Source organism: Manis pentadactyla, assembly GCF_030020395.1.
Source record: "Manis pentadactyla isolate mManPen7 chromosome 15 unlocalized genomic scaffold, mManPen7.hap1 SUPER_15_unloc_1, whole genome shotgun sequence".
Classification (NCBI taxonomy): domain Eukaryota; kingdom Metazoa; phylum Chordata; class Mammalia; order Pholidota; family Manidae; genus Manis; species Manis pentadactyla.
Genome location: NW_026644588.1, coordinates 3,236,125 through 3,261,954, shown reverse-complemented (window position 1 = coordinate 3,261,954; position 25,830 = coordinate 3,236,125). Strand labels below are relative to the sequence as shown.

Below are 25,830 nucleotides of genomic sequence, written 5' to 3'. Positions count from 1 at the left end.
CCCCACGGGGCTCGGGGCAGCCTCCCCGCCACCCCGGGCTCGCCTGTCAGGGCCCCCGCCCCGCACAGACCCCTCCGCAGGCCCCCGCCCTCCTCCCCTGACGCCCCCGGGCTCCGCCCGACAGTCCGGGGAGACCAGGCGGGGCCGAACTCTCCCCGCAGACACCCCCCCACCCCCCAGCCGACCGCCTCCTCCCCGGACACACGCGCGCCCTGCGTTGCACGCACACGTGTGTCTCCCCGAGCGCCTCCTGACCGGCTGGGCACGCAGGCTCCCTGCAGACGTCCTGGACCGCGGCGGCTGCAGGGGCCCAGCTGCAGGGGCGCTTCCCGCCCCCTCCCGCTCGCCGGGGAACGTGCTCGCGGTCTCGGGACGGTGGCGGGGCTGCCCGGGAGACCCGCACGGCCACGGAGAGCAGGGCTCCTCACGAGCGGTGGGGAGGCCGGAGGCGACCGGTTCCTCACGAGTGCCGACCCCCCACGCTGCACCCTGCAGGGTGGCGACCTTCCCACACGGCCACCTGCCCACACGCCCCTGGACTGACACCAGTCCTGTTGCCTGAAGGATGAGACCCGAGGACCCCTGCAGGGGCGCAGACCCTCTGAGACTCACGTGTCTCAGGGGAGGTCACACCCCTGCTGGCCGAGGACGGCGTCCCCTCACCGCACCCGGACGGACCCCCGTCCTGTCCTGGCCTCTCCTTCTCCAGAAGGTCCCCACAATCCCGTGTCTATGGCTGCTCGATGTCCACCTGCCATTGAGTCCCTCTGTCCCCTGTTCTCCCTTCTCTGCCACTCACCACCCACGCAGCCAAAGCGTCACTGTCCCCACGTGTGTGTTCTCTGTGGTTACCGACCAGCCCCGTGCGCCCGGGGAAGGGACTGGTCACCTTCACCAATGAATCGCATGCCAGGACAGGGTCACTGCTCAATAGACGTTGGCTCATTGCCTGGATGGTGGAAGGAAGGAAGCACAGCTGCATTTACGGAGCCTCAGGAGGGGAAGTGACTTGCTCAAGGTCACACGGGCTCTAAAAGGCAGAGTCACCACTGGAGCAGAAGTCGGGCTGGGCGCCCTGCCCTCTGCGGGTGGTGGAGCTTGTGGGGTCTGGAGACAGCTCTGCTCTGAAGGGTCCCAGAGCCTGCTGCGGCCTCGGCCCCGTCCTTCAGGGAGCAGAGCGGGGCGCTGGGGGCTGTTCCCTCCGGAGAGGCCCCTGGAGAGGAACCCGACACGAGGCACAGGGAGCTGTCCTTGTCAGCACGCCCCGTGTCCGTCTGTCTGGCCACGGGGACATGGGGGGCAGCGCCTCGACCACAACCCTCGCTGCCCTTCTCTGCCTCGGTGAGCTATGGGGGGACAGAGGAGGGATGGGGCTGCCCTGCCCTCCCAGGCCTGGGCCTGACCCCCCCAGGCACAGGAGCTCAGTGGGGCAGGACCTCTAGGGAGTGGGGGAGAGCACGCTCAGCCCCAGAAGGGACCCCAGCGCTCGGGGTCCAGCCAGGCTGAGCTTCCGGGTGGGCCGCTCAGAGGGGGGCTCTCTTCCAGGGCTGTGTCGGGGTCCCCGGGACCGCGTGCAGGCGGGTGAGTCCTCCCCGGGCCTCCCACTTCACGGCCCCTGGGCAGCTGGGAGCACAGGGGCTCTGGGCCCGCAGCGACCCCCCGGGGGGCCTCGGAGTGACAGCCGGGGACAGGGGAAGGGCACCCCCGGACTCCAGGTCTGATTCCTTTACAGGGACCCTCCCCAAGCCCTCCATCTGGGCTGACCCAGGCTCCATGGTCACCAAGGGCAGCCCTGTGACCATCCACTGTCAGGGGCCTCTGGAGGCTGCCAACTACACTCTGTATAAAGAGGTCTCAGGATCCTGGACAGTAGATGGCGAGCGGAAGTACAGAGACAAAGCTGATTTCTCCATTGGATCCACGGGCTCAAGCCTAGCAGGACGGTACCAGTGTGGATACCAGAACGGGAGCAGAAAGTCAGAGCACAGTGACACCCTGACCCTGGTGGTGACAGGTGAGGGGAGGCGCCAGACCCCTCCCCCGGAGACCCCGCCCCCGGGCCCTCCCCCAGGGGACCTGCCCCCTCGCCCCCCTCGCCCTCCGCACCTCTAACCCGGCTCCGCTCTCTCCCTCAGGAGTGTACGACCCACCCTCCCTCTCGGCTGACCCAAGCCCTGTGGTGGCGTCAGGAGGGACCGTGTCCCTCAGGTGTAGGTCAGAGGTCACAGGGGGCACTTTCCACCTGCTGAAGGAGGGAGAAGCTGACTCACCCCAAAACGTGGTCCCGCTGTTCTCTGCTGGGGGGTGGCAGGCCCACTTCCCTGTGGACCCCGTGACCATCTCCCATGCCGGGACCTACAGATGCTACACTTCTGAAACTAAAAGCCCCTACGTGTGGTCACTCCCCAGCGGCCCTCTGACCCTGGAGGTCACAGGTGAGGGAGGTTGGCTCAGCCATGGCTATTTCCTGACCCCAAAGTGACCGGCCTGTGGAAGCCTGGGCGGGGGAGGGCCAGTGACGCTGGCGGCCTGGGGCCAGCAGCCCAGGCGGGAGGCTGGGGAGGGACCAGTGGGCATGGCCACTGCAGCCCCAGGGGCCTGTCCCCCTCCAGGCGTGTACAAGGAGCCCTCCCTCTCAGCCCGGCCTGGTGCGCTGGTGCCGTCTGGACACAGCCTGACCCTGCAGTGTCACTCGGAGGCCGGCTTTGACAGATTCACCCTGACCAAGGAGGGGCTCCCGACCCCCCAGCCTCTGGGTGGGCAGCCCAGCCCCGACTTCCCCCTGGGCCAAGCGAATGGCACCCACGGGGGCCGGTACAGATGCTACGGGGCACACAATGTGTCCCATGCGTGGTCGGCCCCCAGCGCTCCCCTGGACGTCCTGGTCACGGGTGAGGTCCCCTCCCTGCCTGGGTCCTGTCTGCTCAGGCGCTGGGCCCCGGGTGGCCCAGGTGGTGATGGGGGCCAGGGAAGGATCTTGGAGCAGAGGCTGAGGTGGGCCAGGGGTCCGAGGGGAGGGAGTGAGAAAGGGGCACCGAGGGGCTCGGAGACAGAGACCCCTCCCCAGAGACTGAGGGCAGCTGAGAGGGGTCAGAGTTTCTGCAGAGAGGACGGGGACCCTCAGCTCCGGGTGCACGGTGTGTGGGGAGGGGCAGCTCTCTACACACCAAGCCCTTCCCCTCCACAGGAATGTCCGAGAAACCCTCCCTCTCGGTCCAGCCGGGGCCCTCTGTGTCCTGGGGAGAGACTGTAACCCTGCAGTGCCTCTCTGAGCTCTGGGGGGACTCCTTCCATCTGTCCAAGGAGGGGTCACCTGCTCCTCCCCAGCACCTTCGAGGGAGAGACACAGCTGCACCCTTCCGGGCCAGCTTCACCTTGAACCCTGTCACCTCAGCCCACGGGGGCACCTACAGGTGCTACAGCTCAAACAGCAGTGCCCCCTTCCTGCTGTCACACCCCAGTGACCCCCTGGAGCTCTGGGTCTCAGGTGAGGGGCCCCAGCCCATGTCCACTAAGGGCCCAGACCCCTGGCTCACAGCCTGTCCCCAGGGAGCTCTGGGCTGGGGTGGGAGGAAAGGAGGCACCGTGAGGTCAGCCACTGGGGACCCCACCCCGTGGAGTGATGGAAGGTGGGGAGCCCCATGCTCTGTCTGTACCCCACCTCACAGACACACAGAGGCAGGGCTGGGCTGTGTGGGGCAGAGACTGAGGGTGTAAAGAGCTGACTTTTGAGGCAAAGCTCTGGGGTAAGATACATGAAGATGGGCCACAGCCCCACAGCCTCTCCTGTCCTGTTCCCACAGCATTTGGGGTGCAGACCCTCAGCCCCACGGAGGAACCTCATGTCTGCTGGGTAACAAGGCCTCCATGCCCAGAGGTTCAGGTTCCACCAGGCTTTGCCAGATTCTCAGGTCAACATGCCAGACGCACACAGAAGGCGCTGTTTCCCCCAGTGGCTGGGGGGGAAGGCGGGGTCTGCGGAGGGGCCTCCGGTCTCAGGCAGCCTCGAGGTCACCGGGGCCTGCCAGGTGGTCAGTGTGGAGCGTAGCCATAGAGAGGAAGGAGCCCCCTGAGGCGGGCGAGGCGGGCAGAGAGACCCCAGGCCCGGCCCCTGTCCTTGGTGCTGATCCCAGGATCCCGGCCCCACCGGGGCTCCGAGGGTCTCAGCCCGCGCAGGAAGAGCCGGGGCGCCTCTCCGCTTCGGGTAGGACGGTTGGGGGCCTAAGCCGAGCCCTGATTGGCTCAGCCACTCTTGGACTGACCCACTGACAAACCCCATCCGTATCTGGGACATTGTTCTGCCAGCCGGCATAGGCAGAAGCTGTTCCGGTCAGTTCTGACTCCAGGGCCAGTGAATTTCTGTGGAAGGAGGCGCAGGGGTCCTTTCTCTCTCCTGGGACTTCAGGCCACGCTGAGAAGGTCCTGGCTCCCCAGTAAGCGCTGTCATTATGAGGGAGAGAGAGAAAGGCAGGGTTTCTGCCCCAATATCCACGAGCAGCTGGCCGTCAGCTGGACCGGGTTCCCTAACAACGCGTGGTCCTTCCCCACCCTGGGCACTGGTGCTTCTTGGTGGTCCTTGCGTCAGGTTATCAGAGCCTGTCTTAGGTCTACAGACGCCTGTATTTTTGTCCAGATGAATGTTCTACTTTATCATGTATCTTTATTTGATTGTTTCTTATCAAGCTTCCTGTCTAGAGTACACACGGGTTGCATAATAAGAAGTTATGTTAATTGTGTGTAACTCTGGATCCTAAAAAAAATTTGCCTGATGTGTTGTACATCTCCCATCATTTATTTTCAAAAAGGAAGCTAAGTAGAAGGAAGGAACATGACTCAGAAACAGAAAACCAAAGTCAGGGGCAGAAGTTGCTGGCGGAGGTGGGGGAATGAAAGGGCAGACCAGCCTCTCACCCCTTCATGTTCTGACTCTCCGGACACGCTGAAGCCCCAGATGTCCATCTTTGCCTCCTAATTAGATGCATGATAATCCCCCCGGAATGCCCACCTCATGACTGCATTGGCATTACTAGTTGAGAGACTCCCTGGAGATCAGAGAAGAGATCACTCCAGCATTTGCGTGTCCCACGCCCCTACCCCAGTCACGCCGTATCTTCTTGGTCCTCAGGAGGAGCTGATACCCTCAGCCCATCACAAAGCATGTCAGACTCCAGGAGGGATGAGAAGGAGACGTTCTCAGTTATAGGGGCTGGGCTCAGAAGGTCAAGCCCTGTCAATGGAAGGCAGGTGCCCTCTGTGGACACACAGGGGCCCCAGGATGATTCCGGTTCTCCCTGACCCTGACCTCATTGTCTGCCATCCCTACTCTCACACCCTCTAGATCACACAGTGGAGAATCTCATCCGGATGGGCATTGCTGGCTTAATCCTGGTGGTCCTCGGGGTGCTGTTGTGTCAGGCTGGACACAGCCCGAAAACAACCCAAGAGGCGACCAGGAGTTAAACACAAGAGACGACATCCCAGCATCCAGCCAGGGCAATCCTGGAAAAGCAATCGTGTGTGACCAGGAGGCTCTGGAATAAAATCTGGAGCACGAATTGAGGGAACTGCCTGCCCAGAAGGTCAGAGGAGTGGGAGGCATGGGCAGCAGTTGCCGTGGGGAGACGTCCTGGAGATCTGCCATCAACACGGGGTGTTTCCTCTCCTCCACTATTGATTGCGCCCCACTGATCCCCTTCTTTTCACACACATATCATGTGAGGCTCCATCCACATGGCAGGCTTGGGACCACACCTGTACAGCCTTCATGCTGTGACCCACGTTTACATACACACACCCACTCTTCCTTGTCTTGATCAGTCACATTCCTTGATGTACTTCTGTTCAGCTCAGAGCACAGAATCTGCGTTAGGTAGCTGAAAAAATGGGTAAAAATCGGGTCCAGCACGGAAGAGGTAAATCCAGACCCACTTCCTAAATCCCCCTCGGGACTCACCAGGTGCTTCTCTCTCCATCAGATGACAGACGCAGTGCCGTGCTGGCAAACCAACTCTGAAAAGTAGTTTTTCCCAAGGCCCTGATTCATGGCATTTGCCTGTTCCTTTGGTGTGAATACTCCCTCATGGCCAACTTCAAGACGCCAGTGTACGTGCAGCTGGGGTGGAATGCATAAGACGCCTCTCGCGAGTGTGTACCGTCCAGCCGGAGCCCAGCTCACCAGGGACCCTGAGCTGCACGCGTATTTCTTCTGTTTTAAAGGCCATGGTGATTTCTGCCTCAAGGTTATGCCACAGTTTCAGTGAGATCGTGATGCCCAAGTCCCAGTACATCCACATGACAGGCAAAAGGAGAAAATGGGCCATTGCGGGAGAAATAGGGAGTGCCTAGAATCCCAACACAAACTGGGAGGACTGAAAGCTGCTTCTGTCTGTTTGAGGAGGACACACGGCTCTGGCCCGTAACCGCACACAGGAACGTGTGTGGGCAAGCGTGTGGCACTTCCAAAAGAATATTGACAGGCATGTCATTCAATCTAGACAAATACTACAGAAATCGAAACCACAGCCAGTGCATGTGATGTTATATATGTGTAATGGAATATTTTACATCGGGAAAAGCACACACTGAAACTGTAAACAGGAATACAGATCACTTTTCAAGCACAATAGCAAAGGGAAATACTAAGCATGAGGTAGTCATTCCATTGTGTGCATTAAGTTCAAAGGAGAAACAAGCATTATTTGGGGGACATAATTCTGTTTAGGCCTGTAAATATTTGAAGGGAAACCGCAGGGTTTCCCTTGTAGCCACTACGATGGTTGGTTCAAGATGGAAGCCGCCATCTGGAACTGGCAATGTTCTCAGGGACTCATTTATGGGCCCCTAAGTCCACTTATTGTCATGGGTAAGTAACACATTTCTATCTATAACCTATGCTTATATTGTACATGTTTTAGTGTGATGGGATTGGGTTAGGGTGGGGAAAGCCACGGCCTTCCCTTGACACTGTGTACCAACCAAAGTTGCTCCTGATCTGATTAAGCAAACACTTCACATGCTGGCACTGAGGTTCCCTTAAAGCATGACCACCCTCTACCTGTTCAGCCTCACCTGAGTCTACTGGACAGGAGCCACTCTCCGCTGAGATACCGGGTCTCTGAACAAACACTTTGCCCAACATCACAGGTTATGTACTGAGGAATGGGACGTGGGCTCCTGTGAGCTCCTGAGCCCCTCATGTCCATGAATCTGAATGGGATGGAGGTCACCAATATGGACTTGGGGGTATTTCAGAGACGGGGTTCACCTGCCTTAGTGTGGGTTGTCAATATCAATGCCATAGGGCCTGATGGGAGCAACTCATTCTGCCATCCTGTTGACATGGCTCTGAGCCTGTTTTTTTGATTCTCACATTCTCCGTGTTTCATGTGATGTAATTTCATCATCCTTTTGTCTTACTATTTCACAAGTTGAACAAATATTCCATGTTTTAGTATTTTACTTCTTTCATGAAACATTGGATTTTTAAATAACACCTTCCTATTGCTGATTGCAAATAAAATTGCAGATTACTCAGGGAATATGATGTCTACCCTGACAGTATGAAAATAATTGGAGTACATTTTGTCTAATAAATGCTTAACATTTTAGGGACAACATGGGCCGTAAATATGTTTGTTCTCTATTACCATGCACATAACATTATGTGTTATTTACTTATTTTTATACAATATTTTTCAGAAATCATTTTATGCATTATATATAATATAAATAATGCAAAGCTTTTTAGACACATCAGATTATGCATTAAAGTGTGTCACTTACATTTTTAAAAATTCTTTTCACCTTCTTAATTTAAACATTTGGTTGAATCGCCAATTATGTATTAACACATGCTTTATGTATTTCAAGAATGTGTGATTAGAGAACTTATGTTTTGGAGTGCTTTACTTTTGCAGTGAACATATTATTTTAAAAGATGAAAATTTTTTAACACTTTTGCCTTATATTCAATGAGATTAAATATTTATATACTTATCAGTTTATTGTCTTAAATAATAAAAACACATCCTCCCTTGATTTAAAATTCACGTTTATGATGCTGTTTTGGACGACAGGTTATTGCTACTAAAAATTTATTTTCTCTGGGGGCATGCTTTCATCTAACCATTGAGTAGGTCAATTAATCTTTCATTGTTTGGTAATGTATGAAAATTATGAATTATTACCATTTTACTTAAGTGTCGGCTCAGTGTGGATGGAAACATTTCTTCTCTTACTTTCCATTTGGTCATTTTATATATCAACCTTCACTTTGCCACGAAGTATCAGGACTCAGATTTCCTGCTCGTACTTACGCACAGTGGCACATACGTGTGTTTCTGCATCCGTGGGAAATGCCCAGCCTCCTGGAAATGTGGGAGATGACGGCCCCCGGGCTGTTCCTGCGCAGCATCTCACGCCGTCCTTCCGGCTCTCACAGTATCCGTTGGCCTCTCTCTGTTGCACATGGACCTTAACTTTCTAATTTCAGACTCTCTGTGTTGCGTCCTACAGGACACCCTCAACACAGTATTCAAATCTGATACTATGATCTTGATGGAGAAGAAGCCGTGTCTTCTCCTTGATGGAAAGATTATTTTGAATGTGTTAAATGGAAGTATTACATTTCTAAGATATTTTTCTAATTCATTTATAAAATTCTGTACTCTTCTGTAATATAAACCCTGATGTTGTTCCAAGAACGCAATTCCCTCCTTCATGTTCAGACACTTAAACATGCGTCAATTATAATGAGTCGCATACGCCCTCGGGGCCTCTGCCCTCCGTACGCAGAGCCCTGCACGGGGCTGCAGACCCTCTTCCACAGCACGACTCCCCATTATCGGGGTCACCCCACCGTGCCCACCTGGGCGGACACTCCCCTCTCCCTGCCCTGCAGGGGCTTCTCCGGGGCTCCCCGAGGGGCAGGGCTCAGGCGCGGGTGGGGGCAGCGCCCCGGCCCTTGGCACCCACTTTCCCCACGTGGCATCTGACCAGGGCTGTGCCCGCAGGGACGGCCCCAAGGGGACCTCACACTCACCCGGGGACGCGCGCTCCCGTCAGACTCCCCTGGACAGACCCTGCTCCCCCCCACACGGGGGCGGGGTCAGTGCTGGGCCGGGGGCGGGGGGCAGAGGGGTGCCAGCGCCCGTCCCAAACCTGGGTGGGGGGACATCGCCTCTATTCACCCGGAGCCCGGAGCCTCCCTCCTGAGGAAACGGGCCCCCTCTCCTGTCCCCCCAGAAGGACACCTCCCCTCTGATGACCCCGGGCTGCGCCCGGCACCAGAAGCCACTCAGTCTGGCCTCTCCCGCTGTGGTTCCCTCTCAATTTCGGTTCCCTTTTTTTGCATAACTGTGGCTGCATATTTCAGAAATACAGAGACCATTTCTCGGCTTTACGGGCACATGGGGCTCTGGAGTGGGGACACCCATCTCCCACCTGCCCTGTGGGGCCGACACCACGACCTCTCCCGCCGCAGACGCCACACGCATCACCAGGCCTGCAGGTTCACAATGACTGACCGTCCCTGGGCACCACTGACCCGCGGCCACCCCGGGAGCGGGGTCGGGACAGCACGCGGCCCAGGAGGAGCCTGAGGCTCAGAGACGAGGCGGTGACACCCACGGACACACGGGCAGTGGGCGGCGAGGAACACTTACCCAGGAATCAGCTCTGTCCCGACCAGCCCTAACCACGCACTGCCCCCCCAAAGCTGAGGCGGACCCTGTGGGGGGCAGAGCCCTGCCCCAGGAACAAGGGGCCTGAGGAGGCAGGAAGGACCCAGGAGGTAGGGGGGACGCCGTGCTCAGCAACAAGGGAAGCCCCTAAGGGGCAGGATGAGGAGCCCCCAGCCCAGGGCTGAGGCGGCCGGTTCCCTGCCCTGCTCCCCGCATCCCCCCGGGGCTCACGGCCTCGGCGCCCCGGCCCTGAACGCGCAGTGACCTGGCAGACACGGGTCTGCGGCCCTGGGCTCTGAGGGCAGCTGGACGGCGTGGCCCCTGAAGCACCCCCAGGGCCGGGGGACCCCGTCCCGGGCGAGGCCCCGCGGAATGTGCTGGTGGGGTGAGGGAGACCCCCTGGGAGGCCCTGGGAGGAGGGCCGTGGCTGGTCCCCCTCCCCTGAAGGGGCGTCTCGGGGAGGCCTGGGGCTGCCAGCTACTCTGCAGGGACCCAGGGCCCGGCTCAGGGGGGCTGTTCCCCTTCCTGCGGGCTGCGGACACGTGGGCCCCGGGACACAGAGCCCTCCCCCCAGTGCCACGCCCTGTGGTCGGCCTGTCCTCCAGGCACCGTGGCCGCAGGGAGCAACCGCCATGACGCCCACCCTCACGGTCCTGCTCTGCCTCGGTGAGCGCCGGGGGCGCCCTGGTCAGGGGGGTCCCGCCCCCCAGCCCGGCCTGGTCTGTCGGGAGACCCCGGGGCTCAGCAGCCTCAGGGGGAGGGGGGTCTGCTCAGGCTCCAGGGCAGGGACCTCACCGGACTCTCTCCCAGGGCTGAGTGTGGGCCCGAGGACCCGCGTGCAGGCCGGTGAGTCTGTCCCCAGGGGCCCAGCCCCCTCCTCCTCACAGGGACCATGGCCACCCCCTGGGTAGCTGGGGATGGAGACCTGCAGGTCTGGGCTGAGCCGTTGGGCGCCTGGGAGGTTTGGGGCTGAGCTGGGGACCCGGGGTGGGAGGGCTTGGGACCCAGCCTCTGGTTTCCTTCCAGGGACCCTCCCCAAACCCACCATCTGGGCTGAGCCAGGCTCTGTGGTCCCCCAGGGGAGCCCTGTGACCATCTGGTGTCAGGGCACCCTGGGGACCCAGTGGTACCGTCTGAAGAAAGAGGGAAGCTCAGTAATCTTGGACACACAGAGCCCACTGAGGCCCGGGGACAAGGCCATGTTCTCCATCCAAACCATGATAGAGCATTATGCAGGGACGTATCGCTGTTCCTATGACAGTCCCACTGGCTGGTCAGAGCGTAGTGATCCCCTGGAGCTGGTGGTGACAGGTGAGACCCACTCAGGGCCCCAGCCCCAGGCTCTGCCCTCAGGAAGGGGGTCTGCTCTTGGGTGTCCCCTCTCCCAGCCCAGCCCTGGGGGTATGTGGGGTCGTGAGCCCCATTTATCGCGGCCACCTCCCCTCTCCTAGGAGCCTACAGGAAACCCAGCCTCTCAGCCCTGCCCAGCCTTGTCGTGACCTCAGGAGGGAACGTCACCCTTCAGTGTCACTCATGGCAGGGATTCAAACAGTTCATTCTGATGGAGGATGGAGAACACAAGCCCTCCAGGACCCTGGACGCACAGCGACTCCCTGGTGGGCAGCACCAGGCCCTGTTCCCCGTGGGCCCCGTGACCCCCAGCCACGGGTGGACGTTCAGATGCTACGGCTATTTCAGGAAGAGCCCCCAGGTGTGGTCGGAGCCCAGTGACCCCCTGGAGCTCCTGGTCCCAGGTGAGGACCAGCCCTGCCACCTCTGGGTTTGGAGGCACCAGACAGGATAGGGGGCTCTGCTCCCAGGGGAGCCCAGAGCAGGGGGTGGGCTGAGGGGAGCCCAGGGCTCCTGGGCCAGAGACACAGGGGGTGGGAGTCAGTGAGACCCGGGTAGGGATGGGAGGGGGCTTGGGGAGCAGCCCCTGCTATGCATGCTGGTCTTTCCCCAGGTGTGTCCAGGAAGCCCTCCCTCCTGAGCCAGCAGGGCCCTGTCTTGACCCCTGGGCAGAACCTGACCCTCCAGTGTCACTCTGACGTCGGCCATGACAGGTTCGCTCTGACCCAGGATGGGGGACGAGGCCTCCCCGAGAGCCTTGTGTGGCATCCCCAGGCCCACTTCCCCCTGGGCCCTGTGAGACCCTCACACGGGGGCCGGTACAGGTGCTACGGGGGACACAGCCTCTCCTCCGAGTGGTCGGCCCCCAGCGACCCCCTGGACGTCCTGGTGGCAGGTGAGGAGCCGGTAGGTCAGTCAGGGGTCCAGACTCTGCACAGGGCCTGCCGGGGGCCCCGGTGGTGATATCCAGTTTGGGGGTGTGGGGACCCCAGGGAGGGAGAGAGGCAGAGAGGCTGGGGGCTCCGTCAGAACAGGCTGGCAGCACCCCTCACCCACCTTCCTCTCCCTAGGACAGCTCCCGGACAGACCCTCCCTCTCGGTGCAGCCGGGCCCCACGGTGGCCTCAGGGGAGAAGGTGACCCTGCTGTGCCAGTTGGGGAGCCCGGGGGACACTTTCCTTCTGTTCAAGGAGGGAGCAGCCCAGCCCCCCCTGCGTCTCAGATCAAAGAACGGGGCACAGCAGAGCCAGGCCGAATTCCCCATGAGCCCTGTGACCCCAGCCCACGGGGGCACCTACAGGTGCTACAGTGCAAACAGCAGCGCCCCCTACGTGCTGTCACACCCCAGTGACCCCCTGGAGCTCCGGGTCTCAGGTGAGGAAGGGGCTGCTGAGATGTCCTGAGCTGTCAGCTCAGGGCCTGTCCCGTCTGCACAGTGAGGGGGACACTGCTCAGGGTGGGGAGGCAGGGCGAGGTCCAGGGTTCAGCTAACAAGGTGGTGAGGACGGACTCTCGGCCCAGATGGGGACTCTGGTTCAGGGGTCCTGCTGATGGGGTCCCGAAGCCCGAAGCCGGGTCCCCCCGGGGCCAGGAGGGGGGCACAGGGAGCCAGTCCCGGGCCCCTCCCGCCCCCGCTCCCCGCCTGTAACGTGGGTGGTGGGCGGCCTGGGAGCAGAGATGGAGGGACACCCTGCCTGGCCCCCAGCGGGCGCCCCTGAACGGCCCTGCGCCCCGCCCCGCCCAGGCCCGAAGTGGCCGGTGCTGGTCCTCGCCGGGGTCTCCGCGGCCTGCGCCCTCCTGCTGGCCGTCCTGCTGCTGCTCCTGCTCCGCCGCCAGCGGCTGCGCAGGCGCAGGAAGCCGGGTGAGTGGGGACGGGGGAGCCGGGGCGCAGGGGGGGCTCCCGGGGCCCAGCCGGGGGAGAACCAGGGCGGGGAAAGGTCAGTTCAGGAAAAGACCCTCCGGAATCTCAAACCCCACAGTCTAGGCAGGAAACACCCCGTGTCAGGGCACGCTTGCAAATTTAAGGCAATTTTTCATCTTTCCGATCTCTTCAAACACTGAAAGGACAGGCAGGGATGCACCCCCACTTTCTGGTTTCCTCTGGGATCCACGTGGAGGGGCGTCCTGACCCCCAGCCCGGAAGAGGCTGACTCCCCCTCCTGCAGGTGCTGCGGACGCCGAGCCCGGGGACAGAGGCCCGCGGCGCAGGTCAGTCTGTCCCCGCGGCCCCGGGGCCCACCCCGCCCGCAGCCCCCGGCCCCTAACGCCCCGTCTCCCCCTCAGCTCCGGCCCCGCTGCTGACGCCCAGGAGACCCTCTGTGAGCAGAAGGGGGGCCCTGGGGACGGACTGGGCGGGCTGGGGCCCCACACTGCGCGACTCCCACAGCACCTCACCCGGGGTCAGGGCGGCCCCTGGGGAGCAGGGCGGGGCCTGCAGCCTCACAGTCGCAGGGACTCTGAGCAAGAGCCACCTCTCTGTGCCCACAGATGCCACCGTGACGGACGCACAGCCGGAAGGGGTGGAGCCGGACCCCCAGGTGAGGCCCCTGCTTCCCCGGGGCCCACCCACTGCCGCACTTCACCCAGTGGACACTCTGTCCTCGCGTCCCTCAGCTCAGCGCACCCCACTCAGGCTGGCCTCTCCCTCCTCGGGCACCTGGGTCGCGCTGCTGGGACCTCAGTCCTCCTGGTCGCTGTGCCCTCAGCCCTCCTGGCTCCCCGTCCTCTGTCTGACCGGCTGGCTATCGGACGCGCCCCAGGGCCCGGGAGGGTGCAGCTGCAAAGGAACCACCCCGAGGTCCCTGGGGCCCTGCGTTCCTCCCCGACAGGGCTGCACGGGCTCACCCTTCCCCCGCATCTGTAGGTGCAGCGGTAACCCCTGTGCTCTCTCCTGCCTCACCTTGAGGTGGGAGACATGTGGGGACGGGGTTAGGGTCCTGGGTGCTCTGCTGTGAAGGAAAAGGGAGCGAGAGGGGAGAGTGTAGGGGTGGGGCGGAGGGAGCAGCAGGTGCCAAGGTCCCGGGGCAGCGACGCGCTGTTTCAGGAAGGCGGAGTGTGGCTGCAGCCAAATGAGCAGGAGATGGTGCCGGGGTGGGAGTCAGAACCTTGGACAGCATCCCAATGGCCCGAGCCTAGGAAGGCCCTGAGGAGCCCATGGGGAGGGACCGGATCTGACTGGAAGTCCTGAAGCATCTCCCTGGCAGCCGTGTGGAAAACTGGCTGAGGGAGGGTGAGCGGGATCCAGACCAACCTCCCCACTGTCTCTCCAGCAGAGCACGCAGGACGAAGACGCCCCGGGGGGCACGTATGCCCAGGTGAGCCACTCCAGGTCAAGACTCAGCAGGGGAGTGGCCACCTCTCAGGGGATGTTGCTGGACCCGGACAGTCAAGCAGAGGAGGGCAGGCGCATGGACAGTCAGGTGGGTCCCCTCCTCTCTGGGTCCCAGGCATCCCCACCCCAACCACATGCCTGCCCTCTCCCCTTCCCCCACTGCAGGCTGCTGCACCTGACGCCCCCCAGGAGGTGACCTACGCCCAGCTGAACCACCTGACCCTCAGACGGGAGACCCCAGCGTCCCCTCCCTCCCAGGCAGGGCAGCCCCCAGCAGAGCCCAGCGTCTATGCGGCTCTGGCCACCCGCTAGCCAGGAGGGCCTGACCCGCACGCCAGGGGGAGACTGCCAGCACCCCAAACCTGCCCCCTTGACACTACCTAACGACCCGCCAGCCTGGACTCCTCACGTGGACCCCCAAGAGCTCCTGGGACCCTCTGGGAGCCCCTGATCCTGCAGCAAGAACAGCCGATACTTTTATGTTTGGGAAATAAAGCCGCAGACGTCTCAGTAATCCCCGGGTGAAATGGGAAAACCACGCGGGAGTGAGAGGGGGTTTTACATTGAGTCAGAAGGGACGTGGACACGGCAGACCCGTGAAACGGAAAGTTAGGAACCGCGGGTGAATGTATCAGGATATAGTAGGAATGTAGGAAAACAGTCAGCGACCTAAGGTACTGTATCAGGCGTGTGGGAAAAGCGTCACGGTGCTCCAGACGAAGGCGGAAGGAGGGGAATACTGCCGAGAGCGGCACTAAGGGGGCCCAGCGAACCTAGAGAAAAGTCAGCAGAGCCAGAGAACCTCGTTCTTGAAAACTTTAATCACATTTATCAATCCCAGCCACACGGCCAAGGAAAACGAGAGAGAAGGCCCCCCCGCCCCTCATCAGGACAGCAGGGCAGGTGCCACAGACTGTGGGGAACGGACCGTTGTGAACCACTGCAGGCCAGCAAGGGAGAGACTGCAGGCGAAATGGACAAAATCCTCAAAAATATAATTTACCGAAATGACGGAGATAAAAATAAATGGAAGATACCTATCCCCTTATGTATACATTGATGTTAGAATCAAAACTTGTCCCACAACTGAACTGTGGAATCTAAAAACATGACTGAGAGAAACAGGGAGTAGAGGGCGGTTCCCGGGACCGGGGTGGGCAGGAAATGGGGAGCTGCTGGCCTGGGGCACACGCTTCCTGTTGAAAGATAAATGCGTTCTGGGGATCTGATGGGCAGCTTAGCGATTATAGCTGATAATACTGTATCCTGTTCTTGAGTGATTCTAAGAGAGCGGACCTTAAATGTACCCACCACAGAAAAGAAACGGCAACTCGTGCAGGCACGGAGGTGTGAGCTGACACAGTAAGACGGTGATCGTGTTGCAATATGTCGATGTGTCAGCTCAGGAGGCCGCCCTGGCCACTTCCCCCAAACGCTTATGCACTTGTGAAACACACACACCCCAACCTTGCAAAACCTTTCCTGTGACTAGAAAAAGAGGAAACACACCCAACACATTTTCTCAGTCAAGGAAAAAATTGACACCAAAACCGGACAAGGAAATTGTAAAACGGGGAAATCACAGGATGCCTCCTCACATGGACCTAGGCGTAGATCCGTAAACAAAACATCACAAAACAAGATTCGGTGATGTATGAAAAGGACACCTCATGGCCACCGGGGTCTCTTAAGTTTTTCAAAATCAACCCACATAAACCAACACATTAGCAGAATAAGTAAAAAATGATCATCTCCACAGATGTGAACAAAGCCCTTGACAAAATGCACCAATAATTCATAATGAAAATAAAAACTCATCAGAAACAACAGGGAAATTTTCTGTAACCTGTAAAGGCACATGTAGCCATGGACACTAGACGTCATTTGTAAAGGTGGGACCTTGGGCTCCTTCCCTCTGTGACTGAGAATATCCAAATGTTTCCTATGATCAGTTCTGTTAGCTTGGTACCATGTTAGCATGATTAAATAACAAAATACAATTTATTTTATTAAATATTACATAAATTATTGCATTAAAGCAAAACGAAGTGAAAGCACTGAAACGGATAAGAATATTATTGTATTATGCAGAGATGACACAGTCATGTGCACAGGAAACCCACAATAATAAAAAGACGTATTACAAATGAAAAGGGAGTTTTGCAGTTATCTCTGGTACGTGGTCAATATACAGAAACCCATTGCATTTTAGATTTCCGGTTCTGGACCAAGATGGAGTACACGAATGTCTCCCTATTCCTTGACTTGATACCAGTGAGACTGGTTTTGGACTTCTGAGCCCTAGGATTGTACAATAATATGTCTGTGTTGTTTTAAGCCATGAAGTCTGTGGGGATTTGTGACAGCAGCAATTGGAATCTAATACCACCAATTACATTTTCTTCATGTTTTTAGCCATTGTTCAAGTGTACAATTCAGCAACATAAGTACATTTGCCTGTTGGGCAATCGTGGCCGCTGTCCGTCTCCAGGACATGTTCATTATCTGAAACAGAAACTCTCTGCCCATTAAACAGCAGGGCCCCTGGTCCTCTGCCACCAGGCCCCGGGCCTCTCTGCTCTAATTCCCGTCCCAGCAATTTGCCTGCTCTGGGAAGTTCATGGAAGTGGGATCACAGAGTCCCTGGCCTTTTTCACTTAGCATAATATTCTCAAGATTCATCCACAGTGTTCATTTCTTTACTTCACTAGTTACATCACTATATATATTATACGTATATAAATATATTATATATGTGTGTGTGTTGCAATAAGCTGAGCAGCAAGGTTTTATTTAAGGCAAAGTACACACTTGAAGAACGGGGAGCGCAGGCAGCCTCAGAGGAGAGGAGCCACATCGCTACATTTGACGTCAATTTCTTAGAACTGCATATGGTAGGGTCTTGTTTGTAGTTGCTTTTTCTTAAACCCATCTTGTAATCTTTGTCTTTTAATTACTGTGTTTAGACCATTTATATGTAGTGTAGTCACTGATAAGGTTGTATTTAGGTTTATCATTTATTTTTCCTATTGGTCCCCTCCATTGTTTGTTTTTCTATTTTCCCTTTCCTACCTTTTCTTACCTTTAAAAATATTTTTGGTATTCTACTTTCCCTATTGGTGCTTTAACTATAACTCTATGAACCCTGTTTAGGTGGCTGCATAGATATTATCATATACATACCTGACTTTACACAGCCAAGTTCAAGTTAGTATTTTACCTCTTCAAGTGAAATGTAGACGCCTTGCAAACCTATAGGTCCCTTTAGCCTCTTGCCTCCGTGTAGCAGTTGTTGTATGTATTATATCTACATACATGTCCAGGGCTGTGTCGGGGCCCCTGGGACCATGTGCAGGCAGGTGAGTATTCCCCAGGTCTCCTGCTTCACAACCACTGGACAGCTGGGAGCACAGAGGGTCTGGGCTGATGGGGCCCCACTGGGGACCTTGGAGTGACAGCCGGGTATGGGGGAAGGGCACCCCTGGACTCCAGGTCTGATTCCTTTCCAGGGGCCCTCCCCAAACCCTCCATCTGGGCTGACCCAGGCCCCGTGGTCACCAAGGGGTCCTGGGACCATCTGGTGTTAGCGGTCTGTGCAGGCTGCTGTCCATCATCTGTATAAAGGGACAGTCCCTGGATCCTGAACCCTGGTGGCCCAGCAGGAGTCCAGGGACAAGGCCAGTTTCTCTGCTGGAACCACGAGCTCACACTGCACAGGACGGTACCAGTGTGGATATCAGGAGGAGCAGCAGCTCCGAGCACAGTGACACCCTGACCCTGGTGGTGACAGGCAAGAGGAGGAGCTGGGACCCCTGCCAGGGGAAGGATCCATGTGGCCTCAGGGGACCTTACCCCTCACAGTCCACACCTGGGGCGTGGGGGGCCATGGTCCCTCCTTAACCAGGCTCCCTGTCTCCCTCAGGAGAGTACCGCCCACCTCTTCTTGCTGTGTCTTATCAGTAACCCTAGTAGACAACAAAATGAATGAGTGATTGGAGTTTATGCTAATTGTGGTGATACTTGCTCCTGGAAGATTGCCTGGTGTGTTGCAGATATTCCATCCTGTATTCTTAAAAAGGATAGTTTGCTAGTTAGAAGAATAGAAAGTGGCTTGGAAATACATCAGACGGAGTCAGAGACAACAGTTGCTGGCTGAGGTTCCAGCCTTTCACCCCTTCCTGCCCTGACTCTCAGGACAAACTGAAGCCCCAGATGTTCATCTTTGCCCACTAATTAAATGCAGGATAATCCAGCAGGGATGCCCACCTCATGACAGACTGGCATTACTGGTTGTATGTATACCGGAACACTGGCTATGTTCTCATAGACTCGTTTGTCAGCGCCTAAGGCTGCTTGTTACTGGTAAACAAGGCATTTCTATCTAGAACTTATACTTAGTTCCATACAGTTTAGTGAGGTGGGTTTGAATTAGAGTGCAGAAACTGAGTACCAACCAAAGGTGTTGCTGAACTGATACCGCATTGGCATTGAGGTTCCCTCAGATCGTGACCACCGTCTACCTGTTTGTTCACACCTGAGCCTAATCAGACAGGAGGCACCCCCGGGTGAGCAGCTGAGGCCCTGAACAGATGCTCTGCCCGACATCACAGGACGTGTAGGGACGAATGGGACATGGGCTCCTGTGAGTTCCTGAGCCCCTCGTGTCTTGGGAATCTGAATGGGATGGAGGTCAGCAGTATGGATTTGGGGGTATTTCAGAGATGGGGTTCACCTGCTGTCTTTGATTTTGGTTGTCAAAAATCATTGTTCTGTGAGGCCTGATGGTTGGCACCCCCAAGCCATCCTGATGACATCTCTGTGTGTCTGCTTTCTTGATTCAGGCTTTCTCCCAGCTTTGATATGATGGAATTTCATCATACCTTTTTATTAATATTTCATAAAGGTAAACAAATACTCCGTGTGTTTGTTTTTACTTATTTATACAGTTTTGTTGTTCTTTCACAATATCTTCTTATTATTGACTAATTAAACATAATAGATAGTGACTCGATGAGTAGTGTTTATGAGTGCTATATCGTTGAAATTAAATATTATTTAAGATGATAAAGTATTTTATAAAAACATTTGTGTCTTAGTGATTTTACAGCATCATACTATGTTGATGGACAGTGACTGTGAACGGCTTTGTGGGGGGGGACTTGGTGAAGGGGGGAGACTAGTAAACATAATGTCCTTCATGTAATTGTAGATTAATGATACCAAGATAAAACTAATAAAAAATATTTGTGTCTTACATTCAGCTTTGTTGAATATTTATATAGCTTCCAGCTCATTTTATTAAATAACAATAAGGCATCCTCTATTGAAATAAAGTATTCTTTAATGACTTTGTTTTATTTGAGATTCTATTCATACCATGATTCTGTTTTTCCTGAGGGGTGTACTATGATCTCGTCCTTGTATGGGTCAATTAAACTTGCAATGTTTTAAATAAAAGAATAATTTTGCATTAGTACAACCATTTTGTTGAAGTATTAGTTCATCATACATTAAGATACACCAGTTTATATTAGCTTTCTTGTCAAATTTCCAGACCACTTTTGGTTTGATTGAGATTTATTTGTTTTATATAATTACATCAACTTGTTTGGAGGTTATGCATTGTATTTAGAATTCTTGGTAGTTATGGCCATTGTTAATATTGGTATTAACATTTATACTTTAGAACAATTTTTAAATTTCCCCTTTAGATAAAAAGATTTCCCATAAGCTAAGCTCTTAGCACTTACCTTCCTCCAAAAGCTCCCTCCCCCCCCCTTACACAGACACAAATATTTTGATTCGGCTCCCTTAAATATAAGTGTACATGTGATGTATATACAAACATAGTTCCAATGTTAGTTGTTTTGCCATTTATTCTCATTTTGCATCTCCCTTTATTTAGCATAGATTGCTTTTAACTTATTACACATTTCACTTTTGTGTTTAGTGAGTATTTAAAGAGGAAAATGTCTAAGAACTTGCATATTTCAAATGCCTTACTTTCTCTCTCCATTTCTATTTAGATACTTGAAAGCATTTTTTAATTTCAAGTAAAAGATATGCTACAGTGACCAGGAGGGCAAATCCATGTGACGGCGGGGCTCCAACCCCAAAGCCCTCACCTCCAGAGGAGGAGCCCCAACGCGTGGGCTCAGTGTGGGAGACATGAGTCCCAAGAGATCAGATGTGCCACCGACATGTCCTTGTACCACGATTTCTCCCCTAATGACCGTCCACCTTTGCCGTTTATAAATATCGGGGTGTGTTTAGATTGCTTCACTCACAGTGAATTCCTGGAATGTAGGGTTCCCATATTTTTAGGTATTTTTCTTCTGTTTGAAAATCAGATCCCATTTATTTCCTTCACTTCGCCATGAAATACCGGGACTCAGATTTCATGCTCATATTTTGCATCCTGGCACATAAGTGTATTTCTGCATCAAAGGGAAGTGCCCAGCCACTGTCCCCTGGGCTGTTCCGCACATCCTCTCACACCTTCCTTCCGACTCTCACAATATCCACTGGCCTCTCTCATTCCGTTCCCCATGGATCTTAATTTTCTAATTTTGGACTCCCTGCGTTGCATCGTAAAAGATGCCCTGTAAGTTGTATTCCAATTTCATACTATCATCTTCTCCCTGATGGAAGGATTATTTTGAATGTATTATAAGGAAGTATTATATTTCTAAGATATTTCTCAAATTCATTTATAAAATTCTGTACTCCTCTGTAATACAAACCCCGATGTTGTTCCAAGAAGCCGATTCCCTCCTTCATGTTCAGACACTTAAACGTGCGTCAATTACAGTGAGTCGCATACGCCCTCGGGGCCTCTGTCCTCCGTACGCAGAGGCCGTGCAGGGGGCTGCAGACCCTCTTCCGCAGCACGACTCCCCATTATCGGGGTCACCCCTCCGCGCCCACCTGGGCGGACACTCCCCTCCCCCTGCCCTGCAGGGGCTTCTCCGGGGCGCCCCGAGGGGCGGGGCGCAGGCGCGAGTGGTGGCAGCGGCCCCGGCCCTTGGCGCCCACTCTCCCCACGTGGCATCTGACCAGGGCTGTGCCCGCAGGGACGGCCCCAAGGGGACCTCACACTCACCCGGGGACGCGCTCCCGTCAGACTCCCCTGGACAGACCCTGCTCCCCCCCCACACGGGGGCGGGGTCAGTGCTGGGCCGGGGGCGGGGGGCAGAGGGGTGCCAGCGCCCGTCCCAAACCTGGGTGGGGGGACATCCCCTCTATTCACCCGGAGCCCGGAGCCTCCCTCCTGAGGAAACGGGCCCCCTCTCCTGTCCCCCCAGAAGGACACCTCCCCTCTGATGACCCCGGGCTGCGCCGGGCACCAGACGCCACTCAGCACCAGAGGCCACTCAGTCTGGCCTCTCCCGCTGTGGTTCCCTCTCAATTTCAGGAACTTTAGTTTCCCCTTTTTGCATAACTGTGGCTGCATATTTCAGAAATACTACAGAGACCATTTCTCGGCTTTAGAGGTGTTGCTGACACGTGGGCCCCGTGACACAGAGCCCTCCCCCCACTGCCACGCCCTGTGGTCGGCCTGTCCCCTGGGCACCGTTGCCGCAGGGAGCAGCCGCCATGACACCCACCTTCACGGCCCTGCTCTGCCTCGGTGAGCGCCGGGGGCGCCCTGGTCAGGGAGGGACCCGCTCCCCAGCCTGGCCTGGTCTGTCGGGGGACCCTGGGGCTCAGCAGCCTCACGGGGAGGGGGGCTCTGCTCAGGCTCCAGGGCAGGGACCTCACCGGACTCTCTCCCAGGGCTGAGTGTGAGCCCGAGGACCAGCGTGCAGGCCGGTGAGTCTGTCCCCAGGGGCCCAGCCCCCTCCTCCTCACGGGGACGATGGCCACCCCCTGGGCAGCTGGGCATGGAGACCTGCAGGTCTGGGCTGAGCCGTTGGGCGCCTGGGAGGTTTGGGGCGGAGCTGGGGATCCGGGGTGGGAGGGCTTGGGACCCAGCCTCTGGTTTCCTTCCAGGGACACCCCCCAAACCCACCATCTGGGCTGAGCCAGGCTCTGTGGTCCCCCAGGGGAGCCCTGTGACCATCTGGTGTCAGGGCACCCTGGGGACCCAGTGGTACCGTCTGGAGAAAGAGGGAAGCTCAGTAATCTTGGACACACAGAGCCCACTGAGGCCCGGGGACAAGGCCACGTTCTCCATCCAAACCATGACAAGGCAGCGCACAGGGACGTATCGCTGTTCCTATGACAGCCCCACTGGCCGGTCAGAGCACAGTGACCCCCTGGAGCTGGTGGTGACAGGTGAGACCCACTCAGGGCCCCAGCCCCAGGCTCTGCCCTCAGGAAGGGGGTCTGCTCTCGGGTGTCCCCTCTCCCAGCCCAGCCCTGGGGGTATGTGGGGACGTGAGCCCCATTTATCGCAGCCGCCTCCCCTCTCCTAGGAGCCTACAGCAAACCCAGCCTCTCAGCCCTGCCCAGCCCTGTCATGACCTCAGGAGGGAACGTCACCCTTCAGTGTCACTCATGGCAGGGATTCAGTGGGTACATTCTGACTGAGGATGGAGAACACAAGCCCTCCAGGACCCTGGATGCACAGCGATCCCACAGTAGGCAGACCGAGGCCCTGTTCCCCGTGGGCCCCGTGACCCCCAGCCACAGGTGGACGTTCAGATGCTACGGGTATTTCAGGAAGAGCCCCCAGGTGTGGTCGGAGCCCAGTGACCCCCTGGAGCTCCTGGTCTCAGGTGAGGACCAGCCCTGTCCCCTCTGGGTTTGGAGACACCAGACAGGTTAGGGGCTCTGCTCCCAGGGGGTGGGCTGCATGTGTTTCCATGTATCAGGGAGGTGGGCAGTGTCTCCCGGTCTTCAAAGCAGTGGTCTGATGTGATAGGCATCCTGTGTTGCCCAGAAGGGCAATATCCCTGCCATGAGGACCAGGTGCCCCAGGGGCGTCCCCTGCCAGGCTCTTTCCACCCTCCCGTGTGTCTGAGCCCTGACTCTGCGAGTGGGCTGTGGGGAGCCCGCCTCTCTGCCCGGCTGGCGGCACTGGCGGCCCGACCACTGCAGCTGCACTTTGAGGAAGGCTTCTTCCTGGCCAGGTGCCCGGGGGGCCTGGTTGGATCTCCTACAGGTGTGCTGGTGAGTGGGGCCACCTCCTCCCCTCCTCGGGGCTGGGGACGCTCTGGGGGCTCCGTCAGGGAGGGGCTGGTCCCCGGGTGTGCTGGGTGGGAGTCCCTTGTAGAGGTGCCTGCACAGGGGAAGGCTGGGGCGCAGGGAAGCCCGCGGGCTGAAGCCTGGTGTTGTAGGAGCTCATCTTCCCAGGGCGGCTCTCACGGGCCAGGCAAAGCGTTTCCTGGGCTTGATCCCTCCTCCCCTCTGTGCCTCGCTCCCTCCAGCTACTGGGCTGGGCTGGGCTTGGAGCCCAAGCAGCTCTGCCCCTTTTACACTGTCAGTGTGGCCTCCTCTGCGGCATCAGCTGGGGAAGGTCCGTTCTGCGGGGCCTCAGGTCGTTTTCTGAGTGAGTTTCGTGATGTGTGGTTGCTGCCTGCGTGTGTGCTGGGAGGGGGCTGTCACAGTGGCCTCCTGTCTGCCATCTGCCCAGACCCCTCAGAAATCAGTCACTTTTCAATTGATCACTGATTTACTGATAACACTTATACCAACCCCAAGGAAACTGAAATTTCACTCGTCATTGTGCACCAAATTCACTGACATCAAATACCTCTTGATAATGACGACAATGTAAAATGCTAAATGTAACAGTGTCATTTTAAGGAAACATCCCATGGTTAGCCCCAGTCACCCTGTGGCAAACACACTGAAAAATCTCTGTTTTCTGCAACAGCACGATGGACTTACCATTTCTCTTCATTTCTCTGTTTCAGCAGGGTTTCCTTAGGGAAAAAACTTCTTGAAAAACTAAATTGTGAATTTCTTTTCCAGATAATTGTATGTCTCCTGAACAATTACATTTTCTCTGATTTATAATCGTGGTGAGATATATTTAAAAGTCTTTTGGTATCAAATACTAGGATGCTAATCCTACAAGGTTATGTCTGTCACTCATTCATAGCTTCTGAAAAGTATAAGCCTATTTCAGTGCTTCATATGGAGATCTGTAAGGAGACTGACCTCTTAATATTTTTTTTATGTCAAAAGGGTTCTGTGGATTTGAAGGATTCCCTATTTTTTTGTGCCCACCCAGTTTTACAACAGCTCTGATTTTCTCTGTTCCTTAACGATTTGAAGACGAGAACTGCACCCTCCTCTTTCTGGACATTATGTATGGGAAAGGTAGATAGTCTTTTAAGGTATAAGACAAGTGATTAGTCTTCTCTCCTTGAATATGTGCAGCAGTTTCCAAAGTTTCGTGGAGCGAGAAAGAGGTGAGGCAGAGGAGGAGGAGGGTGGGCTCCCTCCTTTGACCTGCGCCCCCGCCTGACTCACGTGCCCCAAGTGCCCAGCGCCCAGCGCCCGCCTCTCCTCTGCACCCTCCCTCCACCCCACAGACATGACTTCACTCCTTCCCCAAGAACATGCTTAGACCCGTCTGGGGACCTGCTTTTCCTGTAGCCTGTGATGTGCCTTGTCTGGGTCTTCATGTGGCCCTCTAGGGTACCGTGTCCGTGTCTGATTCAGGAATCAGCTTAAATGTCATGTCAAGTGTGACTGTGTCTGTGGCACTGCTCACAACAGGCCTGCCTTGGTTGACGCACACAGGACCACACTCACAAAGCAGAAATTCACTTTGCACGTCCCTCTGAATTAATACCACCCTTCAGAAAATGCATCTTTGTCTCTGTGTGTCCCCTGCGAGTAGGCCTGAGTCTGTGAAGTGTGATTTAATGACAGAATAAGTAGATGGGCAACTCCAGGTGGTGATTAAAATGCAGCCCTGAAAGGGAGGAAACGGGGTGGGGGTGCAGCGGGGGACCCGGGGCAGAGCCTAACCCTCTGTGCTCCTGCATTCAGGCGACCCCGAGGCCAGCCCCTCAGCCTAGGATCTGGGTCCCCAGTCACTGAGTGAAGGGAAGTTCTCACATCCAGAAGAGAGAGCTCACATGGTGCCCGACCCAAGGATAAACAGGACAAGAGCTCAGTTATTTCTGTATCGAGACCGTTTTTCCTCTGAGGCCTGAGTTCTCGGGGCCACATCTGCTCCAAACAGACTCAGAAGCAAAGCATGAATTGGAAAGACAGGGAGACTGAAAGCATCCAATGGGAGCAGAGGGGGTCCTCCTGCAGCAGAGGGAGGGCTGGTCGGGCGGCTTGACGGGCATCTCGCGAAAAACGGGGGGGTTGGAAGGCCACGGAGCCCCAGCTCCTCAACTCCTCATCCAGCCCCGCTTTTTACTGTCCTCAGGGGCAGCTGACCCCATCAGCCCATCCCAGAACCAGTCGGTCCCCAAGAAAGGTGAACAGGAGCAATTCTCAGCCATGGGGCCGGGCCGAGGGTCCTATCCTGTCAGGGGAATGTGGGTGTCCAGGGTATACA

At 56.4% G+C, this 25,830-nt stretch overlaps 3 protein-coding genes across 15 annotated transcripts in view; all 3 read left to right on the top strand.

Annotated features, from left to right (window-relative positions):
• The first annotated feature begins 229 nt into the window (after positions 1-229).
• On the top strand, positions 230-7,995 carry LOC118911578 (leukocyte immunoglobulin-like receptor subfamily A member 6). Of its 4 annotated transcripts, XM_036883815.2 has the most exons (8): positions 231-1,341; positions 1,546-1,581; positions 1,733-2,014; positions 2,136-2,435; positions 2,613-2,891; positions 3,188-3,487; positions 3,804-3,911; positions 5,339-7,995. In XM_036883815.2, the coding sequence occupies exons 1-8, from the start codon at positions 1,293-1,295 to the stop codon at positions 5,458-5,460; spliced, it is 1,476 nt and encodes a 491-aa protein (XP_036739710.2). In that variant the 5' UTR covers positions 231-1,292; the 3' UTR covers positions 5,461-7,995. The 4 variants fall into 4 exon arrangements, with proteins under 4 accessions (XP_036739711.2, XP_057352631.1, XP_036739710.2 ...); XM_036883816.2 differs by lacking the exon at positions 1,546-1,581 and having other exon boundaries at positions 230-1,341; XM_057496648.1 differs by lacking the exon at positions 2,613-2,891 and having other exon boundaries at positions 230-1,341.
• Positions 7,996-10,577: 2,582 nt separating this feature from the next.
• The window catches only part of LOC130682283 (leukocyte immunoglobulin-like receptor subfamily A member 6), a 16,082-nt gene continuing 829 nt past the window's right edge, over positions 10,578-25,830 (top strand). The window contains exons 1-11 of one of the 10 annotated variants that reach the window (XM_057496621.1): positions 10,579-10,991; positions 11,132-11,434; positions 11,644-11,925; positions 12,101-12,403; positions 12,774-12,890; positions 13,195-13,237; positions 13,313-13,347; positions 13,517-13,566; positions 13,735-13,892; positions 14,302-14,343; positions 14,526-14,850. In XM_057496621.1, the coding sequence (XP_057352604.1) occupies positions 10,598-10,991; positions 11,132-11,434; positions 11,644-11,925; positions 12,101-12,403; positions 12,774-12,890; positions 13,195-13,237; positions 13,313-13,347; positions 13,517-13,566; positions 13,735-13,892; positions 14,302-14,343; positions 14,526-14,556 (1,758 nt within the window). In that variant the 5' untranslated portion in view covers positions 10,579-10,597 and the 3' untranslated portion in view covers positions 14,557-14,850. Of the gene's footprint in view, positions 10,992-11,131; positions 11,435-11,643; positions 11,926-12,100; positions 12,404-12,773; positions 12,891-13,194; positions 13,238-13,312; positions 13,348-13,516; positions 13,567-13,734; positions 13,893-14,298; positions 14,449-14,525; positions 14,851-25,830 lie in introns of those variants that run through there. The other 9 variants (XM_057496622.1, XR_008995525.1, XM_057496617.1 and 6 more) reach the window with 9 other exon arrangements.
• The window catches only part of LOC118911582 (leukocyte immunoglobulin-like receptor subfamily A member 6), a 23,168-nt gene continuing 19,279 nt past the window's right edge, over positions 21,942-25,830 (top strand). The window contains exons 1-4 of the mRNA XM_057496652.1: positions 21,942-21,990; positions 22,137-22,172; positions 22,353-22,637; positions 22,778-23,080. Coding sequence (XP_057352635.1) covers positions 21,957-21,990; positions 22,137-22,172; positions 22,353-22,637; positions 22,778-23,080 — 658 coding nt within the window. The 5' untranslated portion in view covers positions 21,942-21,956. The remainder of the gene's footprint in view (positions 21,991-22,136; positions 22,173-22,352; positions 22,638-22,777; positions 23,081-25,830) is intronic.